Source organism: Maniola hyperantus, chromosome 19 (assembly GCF_902806685.2).
Source record: "Maniola hyperantus chromosome 19, iAphHyp1.2, whole genome shotgun sequence".
NCBI classification, from domain to species: domain Eukaryota; kingdom Metazoa; phylum Arthropoda; class Insecta; order Lepidoptera; family Nymphalidae; genus Maniola; species Maniola hyperantus.
Window position 1 is genome coordinate 1300400 of NC_048554.1, and position 22992 is coordinate 1323391.

General features: G+C 40.3%; 1 protein-coding gene and 1 long non-coding RNA gene across 3 annotated transcripts in view; one reads left to right on the forward strand and one right to left on the reverse strand.

The window, feature by feature from the left end:
- LOC117991366 (Ig-like and fibronectin type-III domain-containing protein 2) overlaps positions 1 to 22992 on the reverse strand; it is a 174822-nt gene that overhangs the window by 8516 nt on the left and 143314 nt on the right. The window contains exons 8-24 of the mRNA XM_069505007.1: positions 22229 to 22454; positions 21856 to 22028; positions 21420 to 21753; positions 19341 to 19494; positions 18131 to 18297; positions 13231 to 13444; positions 12376 to 12501; positions 11074 to 11254; positions 10125 to 10259; positions 8496 to 8674; positions 7590 to 7725; positions 6735 to 6870; positions 5414 to 5615; positions 4543 to 4648; positions 4125 to 4265; positions 3693 to 3871; positions 1556 to 1723 (exon numbers count right to left, since the gene is read on the reverse strand). Coding sequence (XP_069361108.1) covers positions 1556 to 1723; positions 3693 to 3871; positions 4125 to 4265; positions 4543 to 4648; positions 5414 to 5615; positions 6735 to 6870; positions 7590 to 7725; positions 8496 to 8674; positions 10125 to 10259; positions 11074 to 11254; positions 12376 to 12501; positions 13231 to 13444; positions 18131 to 18297; positions 19341 to 19494; positions 21420 to 21753; positions 21856 to 22028; positions 22229 to 22454 — 2957 coding nt within the window. The remainder of the gene's footprint in view (positions 1 to 1555; positions 1724 to 3692; positions 3872 to 4124; positions 4266 to 4542; positions 4649 to 5413; positions 5616 to 6734; positions 6871 to 7589; positions 7726 to 8495; positions 8675 to 10124; positions 10260 to 11073; positions 11255 to 12375; positions 12502 to 13230; positions 13445 to 18130; positions 18298 to 19340; positions 19495 to 21419; positions 21754 to 21855; positions 22029 to 22228; positions 22455 to 22992) is intronic.
- Positions 14971 to 16855, forward strand: LOC117991364 (uncharacterized). 2 transcript variants are annotated; one of them, XR_011237860.1, is made up of 3 exons: positions 14971 to 15110; positions 15710 to 16486; positions 16841 to 16855. It is a non-coding gene; the product is annotated as an uncharacterized lncRNA (long non-coding RNA). The 2 variants fall into 2 exon arrangements; XR_011237859.1 differs by lacking the exon at positions 16841 to 16855 and having other exon boundaries at positions 15710 to 16620.

Below are 22992 nucleotides of genomic sequence, written 5' to 3' on the forward strand. Positions count from 1 at the left end.
ACTCGCTTTACTAGTTTTGTCGCTGAGCGACGAGCTGTCAAAAATGAACTCGCTCAGCGATATTCGCTCGCTTGAACACGTGTAACGCGCGCGCAGGTTCGCACAGGACTGAGCGACCGCGGGCGAATGGCACGAGTAATCGCTCGTCGCACTTGCACACTCGCTTATAGCCCGGCGATAAAACTATCGAAACTACACACTCGCTTCCCGCTGATCGCCAACTCGTTTAAGTTTCTAGTTCTACTCGTTTCTCGTTCATCGTCCGCGGTCGGACCACTGCCTTATAACGGATTCCGTCTAAAATAAACTTCTAATCTGTCTCGAGACTGGCAGGCAACGACATTGTTGAGAAGTTCGCAACTTCAGAATATGTCCCTTTATATCATCCAATACATAATACATTACTTATTGGATTGTTAACTAAAGTTCTCAGGTAAGTGTGATAAATTTAATATCCCGCATTAATATTTATAGCACTTTAGGGGATCAAGCGGCACATTGGAATAATAGATTATTTTTTATGGAATTTTATAGAATGACTAGCTGATGCCCGCCACGTCATCCGCGTGGATTTTCATTTTTCAAAATCCCGCAGGAACTCTTTGATTTTCCGGGATAGCCTATGTGTTAATCCAGGGTATAATCTATCTCCATTCCAAATTTCATCGAAATCCGTTCAGCCGTTTTTGCGTGATTGAGTAACAAACATCCAAACATCCACACTTTATCATTTATAATTTTAGGTACTAGATGATGCCCGCGACTTCGTCCGCGTGGATTTAGGTTTTCAAAAATCCTGTAGGAACTCTTAAATTTTCCGGGATAAAAAATAGCCTATGTCCTTCCCCGGGATGCAAGCTATCTCTGAACCAAATTTCGTCAAAATCGGTTTAACGGTTGAGCCGTGAAAAGCTAGCAGACAGACAGAGACACTTTCACATTTATAATATTAGTATGGAATTAGTATGGATTAGGATTACGATCCGAAGTTTCAGTATTCGAGTGCCGAATGTGATCAACTTAAATGGAATGCTTTTATTTATCTGTATCAAATACGTAACAAAAACATTACATAAAAAATACAGCAAGAAATTATTCTTGCATTTTAAAAAAATTCGCTATGTATTGCAAATAAAATAAAACATCTGACTGATGCGTGGGGTCGATGCCATGTGGTAGGCGGGATATTGACACCGAGTTTTGCACGCTATACATTGCGGGTTTGAAAAATACTAAAACACTAAAACTACAAGTATTAGGCAAATGGTTATTGGTATTGGATTATGTTTAGGTACTTTAATAATAGCACTAAGTTGTCACTAGTGTTTTAATTACAATCTGTATCATAATGTCCTTCTGCCCAAATTTTAGTCTCGGCCAATTTCCATAGAGATTAGCCAACTGCACGGGAGATATTATAGTGCACAAGTGTGTGCACACTCAATTCCTTCACTCTCAGCCCGATGGGACAAAAATCCGACACAACCGGAGAGAGATTAGGCGCAGGACCGACCGCTTTACGTGCTCTCCGAAGCACATATTGTATTATAAGTACCTGATTGCAGCACTCCGTGACGTTGTGGTGTGGTGCGTTGTTGCGCAGGCGCACGGAGACCGGTCGAAGAGTTTTGCCGAAAGCATTTTCTGCGTGACAGAAGTAGTCGCCCTCGTCTGCCTCCGCGATCTTCTTGATTATCAGCCGCATTGTGTATTTTGTTGGTTCCTGTGGGAAAGATTACAACGAGTACTGATTTATTATTATATTAATTTTAAGTATTAAGCTAAGTAAGCAGAAAAATCTTCGAACAGTGCGTGTTGCCAGTGATGACATATGGATCCGACACATAGTCGCTAACTATGGGTCTCATAAGCTGAGAGTCATTCAGCGGGCGATGGAGAGAAATCAGAAATGAGGAGATCCGTAGGAGAACTAGAGTAACCAACATAACTCAACGGGTTGTGAAACTGTAGTAGGGATGGGTAGGGCTGATAGTTCGAAAACCGATAGACGTTGGGGTCCCAAGGTGCTGGAATAGTGATCAGATCGGAAAGCGCAACGTTAGAAGACCCTCCACCGAAAAGTTAGAGATGCGATGCGATTCGGCCAATAGGATGCCGAATGTCTTAACCACTACTAGGCTATCACTGCTATTTCAGCGCTTAATCTCTCGTGAGTGATTTCCGTGCTATAGAGACTCAGGTCGCATTGCGTCCTCTAAGTAGTCTCGAAAGCGACGAGTTGCGAACTGAGTCCTTGTGATAAGACCCCAGTTAGGCTCGAAGCTAGTCGGGCTTACGTCGACTAACCACGTGAGTACAGCCGCATTTGATATCACCGCTATAATATTTTGCAGATTGGAACAGTTCATATCTAAACAAAAGATAACCTAGGTTTCTGAACAATGAGACGTCTGAAGGTCACATTTAAAGAGCACTCAGCTTTGTCATGGGCGAGCGTTAATTTGTACACAAATGGATGAGTCAGCTTAACTCTTTGAGTTCGAGACTCAAGACTTTTGTGAAGAGGCTCAGGACCATTGACATTCTATTGTCTTAAGAAGCCACGAAACAGTGTATTAATACACATTTTCAAGGTCTTGTATTACAATGGATACAGCTTATGGATGGATATTTTCATCGCGATTTAAAATCTAAATAATATACAAAAGGAAAAGGTGACTGACTGACTGACTGATCTATCAACGCACAGATCGCTCGCTCAAACTACTGGACGGATCGGGCTGAAATTCGGCATGCAGATTGCTACTATTAGGCATTCGCTAAGAAAGGATTTTTGAAAATTCTACCCCTAAGGTAAGGTGAAATAGGAGTTTGAAATTTATGTAGTCCACGCGGACGAAGTCGCGAGCATACCTAAGCTATTAATAAATTAAAATCAATCAATCTCCGAGAAGTTACATTTTTTTTAAGAGTTCTTGGAAACGTAACACATTTATAGTATAAGCATGGGAATGGATTGATAAACGTTGGGATACCAAGATTTAAAGTGCAGTCCTTGCACCGGAAAGCGCAGCGTTGGTATACTCCCCACTCGGTACTCTTTGAACCAGAGCAACCGATATAGCTCAACGGGTTGCGAAGCTGAAGTGGCAATGATCTTCGAACTAGAGCAACCAATACAGCTCATCGGGTTGCGAAGCTGAAGCGGCAATGAGTAGGTCAAAGTTCGAAAGACTGATATATGTTGGGATTCCAAAGTGCTGGAATTGCGACCCTGCACCGGGAAGCTCAGCGTTGAAGGACCCTCATTAGGTGGGCAGGCGACATCAAGTAAGTTGCAGGGAGCCGTTTGATTCGAGCGACAAAAGACCGTTGTATATGCAAGTCCCTATAAGAGACCTATGTCCAGGAGTGCACGTTTTGATGATGCCAATTGATTAATCTAGGAATAGGACACTCAACTCTGGATCAGCAATGAGCTGTACAGTATAGTTAGTTCCATCTATAGCTGATATTCTTCCGTTAGGGTTTCTCCAGAAAACCACGGTGGGTTGGGGCAGGGCTTCCACTCTGCGCTCGAGGATGACGGAGTTGACAGCAGCTGTCACTGTTATGTCAGATGCCGCTGCGGCGTGTGGAAGTCCAGATAAGAGGCCCATGTCCAGCACTGGACGTCTATCGGTTGACGACGACAATTGATGGAATATTAGTTCTAGAAATAAGACACTTACCTCTGGATCAGCAACAAGCTGTATGGTATAGTTAGGTCCATCTATAACGGATATTCTTCCGTTAGGGTCCCTCCAGAACGCCACGGTGGGTTTGGGCAGGGCTTCCACTCTGCACTCGAGGATGACGGAGTCGCCAGCAGCTGCCATTGTTATGCCAGATGCTTGGATCGTTGGTATGTCTGGTGGAAGGAAGAATAAATATAAGATATTAGTGGAAAAAAAAATCAATTTTAAAAAACCCAACAAAAAACATCTTCGCATTATTGCCTTTCTAATGAAACTGGTTTGGGGCACATTGGTTGGATACTTTCAAAGTCAAGAAACATTTTTTGTGTTTTGCGCTCATTGAGCCGGCAAGGATTGGTCGAATGATGGCTCATTAGATCTGATGGATAAAAGAATAACAATGTAGGTTAAGCAAGGGATTCTTACGTGATATATTGATCTTCCTAGTTGCCTGCATCGGTGTGCCGTACCCGTTGTCCGCGTAGCAGGAGACGAGGTCCATGTCCCGCGTGACGTTGTGCACCACCGTCACCATGTGGCGGGTGACCTCCTGGCGCACCAGCCGACCTGATGAGTAACCAGAATAATAATTAAAGGTTCGGTATCCATAAGATATTGTTATAAAAGTTTGTTTGGTCAGGCTCTATGAATCAGAATAATTGGTAAATAATTTTTAAACACATATCAAAAATTGCGGAACCGGCAGGACTCGAACCTACGTCTTCTGGGTTCGCGCCCCACGCCACGATTATAAAAAATACAGAATAATTGGATCCATCGTGCAAACTTTAAAGAGGTCTGTTTATTGTAAGACAAAATCCCTAATATTGTACCTCCAACTTACCAGAAATATATAGAGAGATTGTAGGCGTCGGAGTTCCCATCGCAATACATAGGATGGTCATGCTGGATCCTTCTACCACCAGGTTTACTGGATTGATGGTGGGTGGCTGTTAAAAACATAAGAAATATTTTGGCTATAAATTGTTCTACTTATTTATAAATTAATGTACCTACTTAAAATAGAATTTATTAGGAGTTGCTAGTATGAATTTCGAAAACATTATGGACCTACCTACCCATATTTTCATTTTAAATTAGTTAACGATTTACATTTCAAAATTCATCATTAAGGAACTATCAATTATTATTCTTCTAAAACCCTGAACTTATTTTCTCAAGAAGTAAAAGGAGAAGAAAAGGCAGTCAAAACAGTCTTACACTTGAGTGTTGTAAGTTTTATATCTCTTTGATTGATAGATTACGAAAAACGAAACACAATAACGTCAAACAACATGGATGAACCTATCTCTGAACTGCCTCGTTTTAAAACAAGTTCGTCCACATCTAAAGCCAAGTAGAAAACCTTGCGAAATAAAAATAGGTGGCACTGAACGCATGACTTTGAATAAAGTGTTTATTTTGACATCATTAACGTAGACGAGATTTAAAATTTCGAAATAACCCTACTTTATCAATTTTAAGATTGAACAATGGCAATCATCTGCCTCATCTGGCGACAGAAGAGCTGGCTCATTTTTTGCGCAACGGATTCGGCCTGGCTGCCTAACGCGGATTTGCAGCCACTATTCTTGGCACCATTCCACGTGGGCATGAATTGTATTGTAGGTAATTAGATAAGGATAGCTTTAGTTTTATTGTAATAGATAGAACCAGAGTGATAACTAATGAGCCATTCTGGGTGGTCTACGTACCTCTACGAAAGCTGGATAAGCAGGATCAGTCCAAGCCAGCAGCGTCTCCGAAGGTAAGGAGTCGCCAACCTCAGTGTGAGCCTTGACCCACGCGACGTATTGCGTATTCGGTGTTAGTTTCTCCAGCGTATGTCCTGGTACTGTGGTGTTGACTGTCGTCACATTACCCTGGCTGGTTTGGCTTGGCATCTTGTAGTATAACCTGATTTTAAAAGAAAATAGATATTAAAAAAACCGGCCAAGTGCGAGTCAGGCTCGCGCAATGAGGGTTCCATACTACAGTCGTATTTTTTCAACATTTTGCACGATAATTCAAAAACTATGATGCATAAAAATAAATAACAATCTGTTTTAGAAATTTAGAAAAAAAGAAGAACCTTTCATATGATACCCCACTTGATATAGTCACTCACTTCGAAAGTTGAAAATACTAATTATTAGTTCATGACCACAATTTAATTTTTTTTGTGTGATCTAACCCTAAATTCACGGTTTTCAGATTTTTCCCCAAATCTCAGCTATAATATCTACCTACCTGCCAAATTTCATGATTCTAGGTCAACGGGAAGTACCCTGTAGGTTTCTTGACAGACAGACAGACAGACAACGAAGTGATCCTATAAGGGTTCCGTTTTTCCTGTTGAGGTACGGAACCCCAAAAATTACGTGATGCCCGCAACTTCGTCCGTGTGGATTTAGGTTTTGAAAAATCCTGTGGGAACTCGTTAATTTTCCGGGATAAAAAGTAGCATATGTCCTTCCCCCAGACGCAAGCTATCTCTGTACCAAATTTCGTTAAAATCGGTTGAACGGAAGGGCCGTGAAAAGCTAACAGACCGACAGCGGACCTACAATAGCAGAAGCGAACGTAAAATAGAAGGAATAACATTTCACAAGTACCTCTGCTTGAGCGAGAGGGCCACGATAGTTGCATATCTGTGACTCCGGCAAACAACAATTTCAAAAGGTGAAAAATTTATAAAGAATCAGCATTTTAAGATGAATTTGATAAAATGTTTTTGTGAAAGAATGAATCAAGACTCTCTAAAGAGCTGTTGGTTTTTGTTAGATATGTGGTGGTGGTAGATGGTTCTGGAAGAGAAAAGATTTTGAAATTATGATACTTACGATTATGAGACCGTGTTTAAGCAAGCGTAGTGTGGGACGCCCTCCAGCACGATGGACCGACGATATAGAGGCGGGATGAGGAAGGCTGAGGACCGGGTGTGGTGGCGCTCTTTAGGGAAGGCCTATGTCCAACAGTGGACGTCCACAGGCTGATGATGATGATGATGATAATGATGATGATAATGATACTTACGTGTATGCTATTTTCTCATCGGGAAGTGAGAACTGTGGCGGCTGCCAGCTCAGAGCGAGCCACGTGGCCGAGTGCGAGGAAACTGATAACGAGTGAGGTGGGGACGGTATGCCAGACACTTCTTTATGTTCTTTGTCTGTAAAACATGAATTTTATTGAAAATTCTGAAAATTATGAAATCAGCTTCCATTGAAAGCTTCTGTGTTCCCTCACACCTAAGTAATTAAGTATATAATACTTATGGGGTCATTGAAGGGGCAGTCATACAAAAAATCCTCACGAACCGGCATTGCATTAGCGATTCAATCTTATAACTATTGCAATTTCTTGATGACATTATCAAATTTTTCCTTCGTATCATAAAAGTTTAGGATACATTTTCTATGAAATTCTATGAAAATAACTCTGCAATCCATAAAAGTTAATATTCTTTCTACAATGACGCACTTAAATTTTATAAAGTCCATCGAACTAAGTTAGTACCTGGAGAAGTGCTATTTCATGGACTTTATTTCAAACTAAATCGTGTTGTAAGAAGCTGTCAAAATGAGTATGACTCCAGACATCAAGTTGTAACCAGAATCAAGTTATAGCCCGCAAACATTTTTATTCGGAACTAGCTTATGCTCGTGACTTCGTTCGCGTGGACGCCCCTTAGAGTTCGAATTTTCAAAAATCCTTTATTAACGGATGCTTACGTCATAATAGCTATCTGCATGCCAAATTTCAGCCCGATCCGTCCATTAGTTTGAGCTGTGCGTTGATAGATCAGTCAGTCCGAGTACGTAGAGGTTGTCGATGAAGTCCACTTTTTTAAATAGTATTTCGTGATCCAGAAAGCTCTTTTCATCTTACCCTCAGTAATGTTGAGCAGCAACATGCTAGACGGCAGGGAGGTGCCGTGCTCGTTGGCCGCCACCACGAACAAGTGGTAGGTGCTGTTGACTTCCAAGCTCTCGATGCGTGCCATCGTTTCAGTGACGGTCATTTGCTAAAGGAACATTATTTTAATTTATAAATTAATGTTTCCAAGCAGATATAGTTAGAACAAATAATTTATTTATTTTGTTTTAAAGAATTATTTAAAGAACCGTTTTTGCTGAATGGTTTTCCCTTGAATATTGTTTTGTAAGTGGGCAAATGCCATAGGTTATCATACCATCATACCATTCAAATAATATTAATCCTGTCACAAAATTCTGGAGTTTTATTCGTGATTCAAGATCGACTTCTACTGAAATCTACTGAACTTAGTATCAGTACTTGTTATAAAACAAGGGACCTGACGAGTTTGTCTGTCTCTTCGCGCTAATCTCAGAAACTGTTAGTTGGTATGGATTTTCATGAAATTTTCATCAGTGGATAGACGAATTCTTCTACTAGGAGTCCAATTGAGCGAACCATCGATATAAATGACAAGATATGGTCGAGCGAACAAAATTTTTCACGGTTTAGAAAACTGCATAAGCACCAATGAGTCGGTGCCATTATGTTTGTTCCCTGTATAAACAACCCTGTCCATACGAAGTAATATATTATAAGTCAATGGAATGGAGCGAGCTATGATCACGATTGTTGAAAACGTCAAAAAAAAAGGGGTTATTCAAGGGGCGGACCAACAAATTCCTAAAAGGCCGGCAACGCATCGGCGGTTCCTATGGTGCTGCAAATGTTCATGGGCGGCGGTAATCACTTAACATCAGGTGACCCACCTGCTCGTTTGCTAGCTATCTCTATTAAAAAAAAAATCTAATATCTTACATTGTCCAGTTGAAGGTTGTTGTAGTAGTACGGGAGCGTGTTGTTGCCGATCTTCTGCCAGTGCACGGTGTACGACGTGGCGTTGGTGCCGTCGGTGGGCGCAGTCCAGTCCAGGAACAGCTTGTCTTGGTTCACCACTGCGTGGACCTCACGTGGCGGACCGGGCAGTTGGCCAGTTCCTGAAGAAAGAGACATTTTCTTCTTCTTCTTCTCTTAATATATGGCTTTTTCCAGTGCCATGTCAGCACAATGCACTTTGCCAGTCTCAAGTAGCTTGAAGGAGACATAGAGGAGATTGGCCGGTAAAAATGTGCAGTTAAAGAGACATTTTGTTCATATTAACTAGCAGACGCGCCCTTGCTTTGAGAATTCTTTTTTTTCCAGATACAAGTTAGCCCTTGACTGCAAACTCACCTGATGGTAAGTGATGATGCAGTCAAAGATGGTAGTGGGCTAATGGAAGGGGTATGGCAGTTTTTATTAAACCCATACCCCTTTGGTTTCTACACGGCATCGTACCGGAACGCTAATTCGCTTGGCGGCACGGCTTTGCCGGTAGGGTGGTAACTAGCCACGGCTGAAGCCTCCCACCAGACCAGACCAGAAATTTAGAGGAGAGGAGGAAATTTCTTTTTTAGTGGAGTTCTGCATTAAAGAGAAAATCTTCTTGCAAATTTTTTGAACCTGTCGTTGGTCAGTTCTTGAATTTATATTTTGTACTAGCTGATGCCCACGACTTCGACCGCGTGGATTTTGGTTTCTAAGAATCCCATGGGAACTCTTTGATTTTCCGGGATAAAAGTAGCATACGTCACCCTCCAGTCTCCAGGTCTTTAACTATACCCATGCAAAAAATTACGTCGATCCGTGCGACGTCTCAGAGCCTCAATAGCTCAACCGGTAAAGGAGTGGACTGAAAACCGAAAGGTCGACGGTTCAAACCCCGCCCGTTGCACTATTGTCGTACCTGAGCCTAGCACAAGCTTGACGCTTAGTTGGGGAGGAAAGGGGAATATTAGTCATTTAACATGACTAATATTCTTTCAATAAAAAAAAACCGGCCAAGTGCGAGTCAGGCTCGCGCAATGAGGGTTCCGTACTACAGTCGTATTTTTTCGACATTTTGCAGGATAATTTAAAAACTATGATACATAAAAATACATAAAAATCTGTTTTAGAATGCACAGGTGAAGACCTTTCATATGATACCCCACTTGATATAGTTATCTTACTTCGAAAATTGAAAATACTAATTATTAGTTCATGACCACAATTTAATTTTTTTTTGTGTGATCTAACCCTAAATTCACGGTTTTCAGATTTTTCCCCAAATGTCAGCTATAAGACCTGCCTACCTGCCAAATTTCATGATTCTAGGTTAACGGGAAGTACCCTGTAGGTTTCTTGACAGACAGACGGACAGACAGACAGACAGACAACAAAGTGATCCTATAAGGGTTCCGATTTTCCTTTTGAGGTACTGAACCCTAAAAAACTAAAAAAGTACGTCAAATGATGTCGAATGTTAATGACGTCACATCTGTGTATTTCATAAAAGCTCAGCTTGCGTTTTGACGTTTGATAAAAAGTCGCTGATTTGACTAGTAGTCATCATCCGTTGCTTCTGACCTTCTTCAAAGCACTGTACGATGTTGCCGACGTAGGCGATGCAAGTGTAGAAGAGGCCGCTGTAGGCGCCGCCGCACGCGCCGCGGCACGCCGCCGGCACGCCACGACGCGCGCAGCATGTCTCGTGGTTACGACCTTAGAGGAGACAATCAAAGATATAACAACTTGTTCTTTATATTTTTCTTCTCTTGGGTGATGATTTAAACCCCTTTTTTACCCCATTAGGGCTTAATTAAGTAGGGTCTTGGACTGTAGTAATAAAATGATGTGATTTTTTGGGGCTAAAATTCATTATTAAAGAGAATAATTTAAAAAGAATAAACATGATTTTTATTTATTTTTAACATAATTAATTATTAACATCACGCTGTACGGAAAGCAAATAATGACGTCACAATACACAAACGACAAATATTTTTCAATTTTTTAACAAAAATAGAGTAATTTCTATTCGAAAATATTTTTTATGTTAAAAAATGTAACTACTAACTACCACTATACAAAAAATCACATAGTTTTATTACCAATTTTCAAAAATCCTTTCTTAGCGGATGCCTACATAACAATAGCTATCTGCGTGTCAAACAGCCCGATTCATCCAGTAGTTTGAGCTGTGCGTTGATAGATCAGTCAGTCAGTCAGTCAGCTTTTCCTTTTTTATATTTAGACTAGCTTATGCTCGCGACTTCGTCCGCGTGGACTACAAAACTTCAAAACCCTATTTCACCCCCTTAGGGGTTGAATTTTCAAAAATCCTTTCTTAGCGGATGCCTACGTCATAATAGCTATCTGCATGCCAAATTTCAGCCCGATCCGTCCAGTAGTTTGAGCTGTGCGTTGATAGATCAGTCAGTCAGTCATTCAGTCAGTCATTCAGTCAGTCAGTCAGTCAGTCACCTTTTCCTTTTATATATATATAATATAGAAGATAGATAGATGAAGGTCTTACCTCCTGCTCCACACCGCACCAGCTTATGGAACTCCTGTTCGCACAGAGGCGCCAACTTCCTCAGGTCAGTCATCTTGGCGTCGTAGGAGCAAAGCGGCAGGCAGACGCTCGACAACTGCACCCGTTCACAGCACGCCGTCATGTTGTACGCATTTGCGTTCTCTACCTCTTCTTCTATTATCTAAATGACAAGTTTTAACTATTCATTAGCCCTGATTGTGGTTTGAAAAAACTGCCTTATAAAACATTGTTTATACGACGCCAGCACTGGCTCGTTACGTCATATCCTATCGACCATCATCATCATCCTGATCAACCCATCACGGGAAGGGTTATGGCCATAGTCTACCACGCTGCGCGCTGGCCATGTGCGGATTGATAGACTTCACACACCTTTGAGAACGTTATGGAGAACTCTCAGGCATGCAGGTTTCCTCACGATGTTTTCCTTCACCGTTAAAGCAAGTGATATTTAATTAATTAAAACGCACATAACTCCGAAAAGTTAGAGATGCGTGCCCCAGATCGAACCCCCGACCTCCGATTAGAAGGCGGACGTCCTAACCACTAGGCTATCACAGCCCTATACCATAATGAACCAATACAATTGTCTTTTTTCTACACAAAATGTCAAGTCCCCATATTCCCCAAGTACCGCTAAAAATTTTAAACGGGGTCAGAGGTTAAGAAACGATCTTTTGGGAATATCTCAGCAATGGTCACTTTTAGTTACAGAAATGTGTAGCTTAGGATTTATATAGTAATTAGATAAGGCTAGCTTTAAGTTTTATTGTAATATTAAAAAAAAAAGCTTAGGATATTCCTACAAGATATCATAACTTACCTAATATTAGGAGGTATGGAGGAGGATATCAAATTCGCGTAAAACTATCACTTTGGTTTTGAAAAAACTGTTTAGAAGCCTCATATCACTACCCATGTTATAAATGCGAAAGTGTATTTCCTTGTTGGTTTGCCCTTCAATCACGTCACAACGGAGGATCGACGTAATTTTTGCCGGAGAACGGCATAGGCTATTTTTTATCGCAAGAAATCAAAGAGTTCCTGCGGAATTTTTAAAAATCTAAAACCACGCGGACGAAGGCACGGATATCAGCTACTTGATTATAAAAACCAATTGCATCGAATAGAAAAAATTATAATTTAATTTAATTTGTAAGAAAAACATTTACAATAAAGAGAAAAAGAGAGTACAAGTGGACTGGGAAGCACTTATCTCTATGAGAGATCTCTACCGGTGACCCTTGGCAGTGCGAGAGGTTGTAATAATGTATGTAATACCTGGCTTTGTGTCCTAAATATAAGCCTAGGCGAGGCTTCACCAACGCCGTGCTCGTTCACCGCTTCCACGTAGATCTCGTAGTCTGTGTTTGATTCTAGATCTTCCAGGATATATGGAGATTGTAACTGCAAAAAAAAATCAGTTAGTTTTTTGTAATCGTTTTTTCTCCGTTTACTCTTTTCAAATTAGCTGTAGGTAAGTTTTCCTTGTAAAATAAAATAAAAAAAACCGACCAAGTGCGAGTCAGACTCGGGTTCTGAGGGTTCCGTACTACAATCGCATTTTATCGAAATTTTGCATGGTTAATCAAAAACTATTATGCCTAAAAATAATTAAAATTTCTTTTAGAATGTACAAGTAAAGCCCTTTCATATGATACCCCACTTGGTATAGTAATCTTACTTTGAAAGTAGAAAATAGCAATATTTGTTCATGAACACATTTTAATTTTTTTCTTGTGACGTAACCACACGGTTTTCAGATTTTTCCCCTCATGTCTGCTATAAGACCTACCTTCCTACCAAATTTCATGATTCTAGATCAACGGGAAGTACTCTATAGGTTTCTTGACAGACAGACAGACAGACAACAAAGTGATCCTATAAGGGTTCCTTGTTCCTTTCGAGGTACGGAACCCTAATAAAGACGTTTTTTTTTTTTTTTTTTTAAATAAAAGAATATTAGCCATGTTAAATGACTAATATTCCCCTCTCCTCTCCAACTAAGCGTCAGGCTTGTGCTAGGAGTAGGTACGACAATAGTGCAACGGTCGGGATTTGAACCGTCGACCTATCGGTTTTCAGTCCACTCCTATACCGGTTGAGCTATTGAGGCTCTACATTTTTTATTTTTACCTTATCCAGTGCACGATAGTTGTCCTCAGATGACAAGGACTTGAAGTGCAAATTGTAGTACTGGACAGTGTCTGCAAGGGCTGCGGGCGGCGCCCAGTGCACCACGGCGTAGTCTGTGTCGATGTTGGTGAGGTGCAACCTCGAGGGAGGCCCTGGGAGGACCCCGTAGCCTTGCAGCAGGCAGTTGGTGTATGCGGTCATGTAGCGGAGGCATCTGGTGGAGATTAATCAGTATTCAGTACCCTTATTATAAATCAGTACCCTTATTATAAATGCGAAAGGTTGTTTGTTAGTTTGTTGGTTGGTTGGTTTGTCCTTCAATCACATCGCAACGGTGGAACGGATTGCCGTGATTTTTTGTATGAGTATAAAGACCTGGAGAGTGACAGGTCTCATAGGCTAGGTACTTTTTATCCCGGAAAATTAAAGAGTTCCCACGGGATTTTAAAAAACCTAATTCCACGCGGACGAAGTCGCGAGCATCAGCTAGTATAATATAAAAGGAAAAGGTGACTAACTGACTGAATGATCTATCAGTATCAACACACACCTTAAACTACTGGACGGATTGGGTTAAAAGGAAAGCTATTATGACGTAGACATTCGCTAAGAAATGATCTCTGAAAATTCATAACGGCAATTACGCACTGCACTTCCGTCATCCGAGTTCTATCCGACATCCGTGAAAAAACCAGCGATTATCTACGACATTATGTCATAACTCATATGGTAGCTACGATACAAAACAAAAAGGAACGTATTTTCACGGATATAAGAAGTAGGTAATAAATAATAATTAAAAAAAATAAAAAATATCCACGAATATTTCGGCCGTAAGAGATGATTTATGCCATAACGTGGCGGGCACGAGCCGTGCCACGTACGAGGCGCGGACGAGGCACGGAATCAAACATCACAAACATTTTATATGAAGCAGTTTATGCTTCACCGTGTGTCCGTGCACGGACGCCAATAAAATATAGCTAAATAATAATAATAAAAATATCCTACAATTAAATCGAATAAAGTTAAAACTAATTAAAACTAAAATAAACTAATAACATTAACATAAACTCAAAACGCATTTGACTAATCGTGATTATAACATCACAATTGAAGGCTAATTTAGTGCTAATGGAGCTGTCGATAAGCTAGCAAAAACTATTAACACTATAACTTCTAAATAGCTAATTGAAATACAAACTAATGGCGATTTTGACAGCTTATAATAATAATTAATAATAACTTATGAGTCAACTAATGCTAATGCTGTTATTAATTAAATAATATTAACTTATGGTCAGTTCACATTATTCCAGTCCAGTAATCCAGCGAGTTAATCCAGTCCAGTGCTGGACTGGATTATATCGTCCACATTATTCCAGTCATTCAAAAGCTGTTAGATCGGTAACACTATAGTGACAATGCTTTCAAGAAAGGAGTTTAGAAATTGTTTTAAAACTGTTCAATTATTACTGTTAGAAGAAGTAACTGATGTAGTTGAAGAAGAACTAAAAAGAAAAAAGCGGATTTGGGTGAGAAACTGGATAAGCGAAAGAAATGTAAAAGGAGGCTCAACAATGCTTTTGCAACAGCTGAAATCAGAAGATGCCTATGAATATAGATTGGCAATGAGAATGACAGCAGAAAATTTTGAGGAGTTGTTATCATTAATTTCAAACAATATTCAACGTAACGATACATTATTAAGAGATGCCATACCTGCAAAATTAAAACTAGAAGTCACTCTATCCTTTTTATCTACTGGAAATAGTTACAGAAGCCTCAGTCATCTGTTTCGGTTGCCAAAATCATCTATATCGCAAATCATATCAGAAGTTTGTCAAGAAATAAAAAGGGCATTAAAAGATCACATCAAGGTAACTAATTTTCTTTATTATAATTTCCTCATACTTAACACTATTTCACATTTAAGCTTGATTGAAAGCATTCATAATAATATTGGCGTATTCTGTATCTTCACACAATAAATTAAGTGAATCATCAGTGGCTTGGGTGTCTGTAGTAGATGCTGGACTCATTGAAAATGTATTAGAACTTGGACCAGGCGCTTGTAGTATGTGAGAATAACTCGTATTACTAAATCTCAAATCGTTCAGTCTACATTTTGTTACCACTTTTTGTATTTCTTCTTGGCCTAGGATAGCCTGTTCTGTGGAAAGTTTTCTTAATTGCGTTGCAATGTATTTTCCAAAGATATCAAATTCATCTTCCTCTCTTTCTGAGTTGGAGAAGTCATTTTTGATCTCCTTCATGTTTTTGACAATTGCAGATAACTCTGTTAATCTAGACTTCTTCTTTCGTGGTTCCGGTGCAGAAGTTTCCGGTGTAGGAGTTTCCGGTGTAGGAGTTTCTGGTGTAGGAGTTTCTGGTGCAAAAGCGGAGGGATCGTCATCAGCCCGCACTCTAGATTGAGATTCTGTATTTTCCTGAAAATAAAATTATTATTTTATTACAGGTACCAAGTACGCCACTCGAATGGGGACAAATCGAGAAAGGATTTCGGAATAAGTGGAACTTTCCCCTTTGCTACGGAGCGATTGATGGAAAACATATTAAAATTACGGGCTCCAAGGAGTATGGAAGTGTGAATTTTAATTATAAAAAAGATAATAGCATTGTTTTAATGGCACTTGTAGACCACGATTATTGCTTTACCTATATCAACGTAGGAGCAAATGGAAGTGCATCTGATGGTGGTATTTTCAAAAACTGTTCTATCTATAATCAATTGGAAACTAGCGGCTTTATACCAGAAGGAGGGGTAATTGTAGCTGATGCTGCCTTTCCATTAAAAACATACATGATGAAACCATATCCTGGGCCCAATTTAAGTTTTGAAGAAAAAATATTTAATTACAGATTATCACGTGCCAGACGCATTGTCGAAAATGCTTTTGGAATATTAGCAAACCGATTTCGAGTTTTCGAAAAGGCTATTTCGACAAAGATAGATACTGTGGATCACATTGTATTTGCAGCTTGTTCTCTACACAACTGGTTACGAAAAAAGTCGAGCGCTTATCTAACTACTTGTTCTGTTGACCGCGATGATATTGATACCCACAGTTTGATTGAAGGTATGTGGAGAACTGACGTACGCGGTTTAAACAGTATCACACAGCAAGGCAGTAACCATTCATCGTTAAGTGCAAGAGAGAAAAGAACACAGTATACTAATTATTTTGTGAACGAAGGGAAAGTACCGTGGCAAAATAATATGATTTTTTAAAAAGTAGGTAACTGTAAATTTTATAGTCACTGGTTGTAGACGAAAATTCATTTCAATTTATCATTCATTCTAAATAATCTTAGAATTATATAATTTCATTAATAAATTCTGAATAATTTAATTTCTTAACAAACAAACCTGTACTTTTCTTTTCACCATTGCATTTCTTATAAATGAATTGAACTCGGCGAACCATTTTATCTTCGGCTGGTAAACATCACCACTAGCACCAGAAGTGGAGGATTTTTTAATCTTGTCCAGTTCAAGGTAGTATGTAGATCGCATACTTTTTATTTTATTTTTTACATCTTCTACAGTAAAACCTTCTATTTGCATACCCTCACAAATTTTTTGCAGGGCGGATTGGCGCATGCCTTTGTGTTTATAAAATTCTGAAGTGATATCCCACAGACACACATGTTCTCTATACAAAGAAACAAACAGAAGAGTTTGGTTTTCAGTTAATTTCATTGTTAGGAATTAGCTATAGAACTCCACAAAAAACAACAATGCGTGTTCACTGTAAAACGTGTAATCAAGCACTGGATTGGCCGTTCACACTATTCCAGTGGCGCTGGAATGGGCGAGCTGGAATGAAAAATAGACCGTCATTCCAGTCACTGGACTGGATTGATCACTGGAATGGGTACATTCCAGTGCAGGTTCACATTGTTCCAGTAGCATTCCAGCACTGGACTGGAATGCTGGACTGGAATGCTACTGGAATAATGTGAACCGACCATAAATACCAATATCCATTCATAAGGTTATTTATCAAAGGGCTCGATCACCTACAAACTGAAAATGACAGCTACAACGTCACGATCGCAATCACCTTTGCTTGGTTGACGCTCGCTCACCATAAGCTACAATACATTGATGCAACAAAAATATAAAAAATTCAGCCAATCACAACAATTGCGATTGTAATAATGATTGATGCAGTTTTTCCGCAATCGACCGCAAGCTTTGTTTTGCGGAAGTAAAGTCACTTTCACCGAAAATAAAATCACTTGTTTTAAAACCGCTATCTTTTATCTTTATAATATACTACATATAAAATTCAAAGTCCTGACTGACTGACTGACTAACTGACTTATAGGTATATCAACGCACAGCCTAAACCGCTGGTCGTAGAGACATGAAAATTTGAGGGTGTATTCTTTGTAAAGAGTAGGTATCCACTAAGAAAGGATTTTTCGAAATTTCACCCCTAAGTGGGTTAAATAGGGGATGAAAGTTTGTATGAAAGTCCGTCATTTTTCAAGTTATTTGCATGAAAATTGGTATCTGGGTTGTCGGTCACAAATGAAGAAATACGTGTTCAAGGATTTTCGGAAATTCAACTCTCACCTCGATTTTCTAAATTCCACCCGTGCGAAGGCGGGGCGGGTCAGCTAGTGGTGGTATTAAGTAGTTATGGTTGAAGTCCAAATTCGTGCCAAGTCCAAAACCATTCGCAAGGCAACCAAAGGTCACCCCGGCCCAAGGCGCGCAAATCATCAGGTCTGCCACCTCCAACTGGTGATAAATTCGTGCCAAGTCCAAAACCATTCGCAAGGCAACCAAAGGTCACCCCGGCCCAAGGCGCGCAAATCATCAGGTCTGCCACCTCCAACTGGTGATCAGGGAAACATATGGACTTACTTGAAATGGTTGAAGTCCAAATTCGTGATGTTCCCACTGCACAACGGCAAGCAGGAATCCGGGAGTCCCCTTGACTGGCAGCACGGCGTATGGTCCAGACCATTCGCAAGGCAACCAAAGGTCACCCCGGCCCAGGGAGCGCATATCATCAGGTCTGTCACCTGCAACTGGTGATTAGAACACGGCTGTCTGGATGATTGGTGCGTTAGTCACAATGGTTGTTGCTATGGTAATGGCTGAGGGTGGGGTGAAACACGTACACTTGGAGAAATGGGTGTTCAACGTCATGGGTGTACAGATAAAATTGCTATGGGGTCATGGGTGAAACAAAAAATGAAGTGGCCCGTTATTGTGCTAGTAGACAAAACGATTGTATATGACTTTAGAATTTATTTATGAAGTAAACAAAAATATTTATATTATAAAGGTCATTACTCATTCGGAAAGAGGGTTCTAAACCAAAATGGGGTCACTGTGCCTGTGTGAGGTCGTAAAAAACCTTAAAATCACGAAAAAAATGAACTGTTCCATACAAAAATACTATCGATATTATCACTCGAAAAAGTGTATGGACCAGATTTTTTTTTCACAATTTGAAAGTTTGATGCCACCGAAAAAACCGGCGAAGTGCGAGTCAGACTCGAAATTTTAAAATAACATAACTACACCGAGTGCGGTATCATATGAAAGGGGTTTACCGTTACATTCTACTTAAAACAGATTTTTATTTATTTTTATGCAAAATATTTTTTAATTTATCGTGCAAAATGTCGAAAAAATACGACTGCAGTACGGAACTCTCAGTGCGCGAGTCTGAGAGCGGGGGCACACGATGCGTTGCGGCGGCGGTGCGGCGCCGGCGCGGTGTCGCTGCGTCGTCTTACATAGAAATATCTGTGGCATGTCACACGATGCGCTCCGGCGCCGCACCGGACGAGACGAGGCGGAGAGGGGTGAATGCGTTGCGACGTCGGAGCGGCACCGCTCAGTTGTTTTTATTAACAGACTGTCCAACGCTGCTACGGCGCCACTGCGACACAACTACGGTGAAATCTTTGCGGTGCGGCGCCGCAACGCATCGTGTGCCCCCAGTCTGACTCGCACTTGGCTGGTTTTTGTCTTCGTCATTTGTATGGGATTACGTAACAGAGAGAGCCCTATAATAACTTCTCACCGTGGATAAATATGCCAGTTAGCTATGTTTACTCACGCCAATTTCGAAGGTCTTGGTAGGGTCGCAGAGCTTGTCCACGCAGCCGAAGTGGTTGACTCCGCCAGAGATGCAGCATCCTCTCACATCGGGCAGCTTCGGAGCCGCCGCCACTTCTGTACTCCTCATCTTGCCAGGTGTTAAGGTTAGCGACCTTTGCCATAAAACATGCATGATTTGAAAGAAATAAAGAAATAAAACTAGTTTATTCATCTTATGCCTAAGGTACAAAAAAAAACTTAAAATTAATGGTTAGTGGTAGTAGGTAATAAAAAAAATTACTTAATAATCTTCTATATATTTAAAATTCAAAGTCCTGACTGACTGACTGACTGACATAGATATCAACGCACAGCCTAAACCGCTGGTCCTAAAGACATGAAATTTGGAGGGCCTATTCTTTGTGAAGAGTAGATATCCACTAAGAAAGGATTTTTCGAAATTCCACCCCTAAGTGGGTTAAATGGGGGATGGAAGTTTCTATGAAAGTCGGTCATTTTTCAAGTTATTTGCATGAAAATGGGTATTTGGGTTTTCGGTCACAAATGAAGAAATACGTGTTTCAGGATTTTTGGAAAATTCGCCCATAAGGGTGGTAAGGGTGGAGTTCTTGCACCCACTTGGCACAAGATGAAATGGCCCCAGCTCAGCATTAATGCTCAATTAATTAATCAGATTTCAAAAAAAAACTGAGATCCTTATCCATACTAATATCATAAATACGAAAGTATCTCTGTCTGTCTGCTAGCTTTTCACGGCCCAACAGTTTAACCAATTTTGATGAAATTTGGTACAGAATTAACTATCCCGGGGAAGGCTTTTATCCCGGAAAATCAAAGTGTTCGTATGGGATTCTTAAAGGTCCATCCGTTTCATATGAAATTCAGTACAGAGGTAGCTTGCGTCCCGGAAATTGACATTTTTATCCCGGAAAATCAAAGAGTTCGCACGGGATTTTTAAAAATATAAATCCATGCGGACGAATCATCTAGTCTGTATTAATATAAAATACTTGCTAGCTTCCCGCAAGTTCCTACAACAAGTGTACGAATTTTGGAATGGAATACATTTTTATTCTCTATCTAGTCTGAAACCACCTTTATAAATTTAAAATTAAAAGCTGGCTCGTAAAACAAATCCAACAAAGCAATTATTAGCTTTCCATTCAAAATAAGTAATCCTTAGAATCCAGCAACACATTTAATATTTAAAGGCCATCTCATCTCATCTCATCTCGCGTAGCTCGGTAAACTGGAACCGTGCATATTGTATGAAGTCCCTGTGAGCTCGTACATTGTGGTGAGGTGAGGCGAATGGAGATGGAGGAAGGTAGGGCGAGGTGGGAGGAGATGAGGTCGATGTGGGGGGAGGTGGGGGATGTGGGGGAGATGGTAGATATGAGGGAGTAATGGGAAAATACATCAAAATCGCTTCGTTTTAATTAAGTTAGGTATAGAACCTAAGTAGAAACAAATCCAGCAAAGCGTATTTATAGCTTTCCATTCAAAGTAATCCTTAGAATCCAGCAACGCATTTACTATTTAAAGGCCTTCTCATTCCGAATAATTACCTGATCGCGTAGCTCGGTAAACTGGAACCGTGAATATTGCATGAAATCAGGTCAGTGTGACCTCATACATCGTGAATGGGAGCAAACGTTCAGGACTTAGGACGTTTTGTTTGCGGGAACTCTGAACGTGTGAAACTACCAGGCGTACCCGTGCAAGCGCAGCTCAGGGCGAGTGAGAGTCGCTTCTTTACCTAATAATAGTACTCTTTGGCAATAAGTAGGTCATGCGGTTTGTTTCGACCTTTGAAGATTTAGAATTACAAGCTCAGTTGTAAAACAAATTCAACCAAGTACTTTCTTATAAAGCCTTCCATTCAAAGTAATCCGTAGATTCCAGCAACGCATTACCTAAATATTTAAAGGCCATCTCATCTATACCAATCCCTGATACCAATAATAAGAACTAGTGCTAATGAAGTGTATGAGGACTAAATTATATGCTTTCAAAAGATATGAAGGATTAGTGCCATTCAGGTTACTACTAGCGCCATCTAGTTAGGAATAATTACCTGATCGCGTAGCTCGGTAAACTGGAACCGTGAATATTGTATGAAGTCACTGTGACTTCGTACATTGTGAATGGGAGCAAATCGTTGAGGACCAAGAACGTTTTGTTTGCGGGAACTCTGAACGTGATTGGTTGATTCATCTTCGTCGTATCATTCCTCATGGAGCTCTCCGAGGGATCTATTAAGTGGGCATCAAAAGATCGTAATGCTGTCACGTTTACTACGTATTGTGTGACTGATTCTGTGTTCTCTGTTGGTGGGTTCCATGTTACGTTTAACTGCTTTTCGTTGAGTGGTTCCACTTCGACGTCTTCTGGTGGACTTGGAAGGAGTTCTGGAAATAAATATTTTTATAAAGTACCAATAACAAGAAAGCAGGCAACACACATCGAAAGGTTTTTGGCATTACAGTAGCCATTTCGTTTATTTTTCTTACCAATGCCTTCAACAATGCAAGCCAAGGTTTTCTCCATCGACGCAGCGCAGGAGTAATGTGTTTTAATGTTGTCCGTGACTGGTGAATATTCTCCTCTGCAAACGTCTTGGCAGATGTCTGGTATGTGCTCTTGAATACAGCATGGAACGTGGTTGCGACCGTCTGCCATGCACCTGGGGAAGAATACATCAATCATCATAATGATAATATGTCTTCAACTGGAGCATCGATCTTAAAATGCTGCTGAGGAGAGGGTGGAAGAGGAAGGCAGAGGACAGTACGTGGTGAACTGCTGTCCCAAAGTCCTATGTCTAGTAGAGGACACAATGATTTATCTATCTATCAATAAATCTATAACAAATTGAAAACTTACCTAACAATAGCTGGGAAGTCAGTCTGACAAGCCTCTGGGTCCTGTCCAGGTCCATCCAGTATGGTTTGTATGCTGCAGTAGCCCAAACATCCTCGTGTTACGTTGGAGGACACGCAGCAGTCCGTGTAGTTGTGGGCGAGTGCCGTTGAGGACAACGTCGGAGCATTGGCAGAGTAACTGTCCGTTACGTTCTGACTGTCTGGTGGTGTCAGTCCTCGGGAGATTACTGGGAATAAAAAAGGTTTTAGTTTTGTGATCTCACTAGGGGTCATGCCTGAAAACCAGCGCTGCAGTCGACTGACTGCCGCATCCAGCTGAAGAAAGGGTATCTGGGTCTCGGGGAACCAGGGAGCATAACTTTAATCTACTCGTTGGTTCCTCAGGGACTATGGTACTCTATTTCCGTTCGTATTTTTTTAATTATTTTATTTGTTGTTTTTTGTCTGAAATGAATATTTTAATGATTTACGATTTATTTGATTGATTGATTGATTAGAATTGATGATTTACTTAATTAATTAAATGCATACCTATAACCAAGACATTTTAATGAAACAAACGAATTACCATCAATAATTCAGGCTTGGCTAGCACAGCATATTATTATCTTTCATATCCAAGCTCATATTATGATTATAGTCAAATAATTTCAATATGATGTACCCCAATTAGTTTTAACGCGACGATGGAAAAAAGGTGCGTTGTTAAATTAACCCCTAATAGGCAATGTTATTTTATTTTATTTTTTATTTTATTGTTTTTTG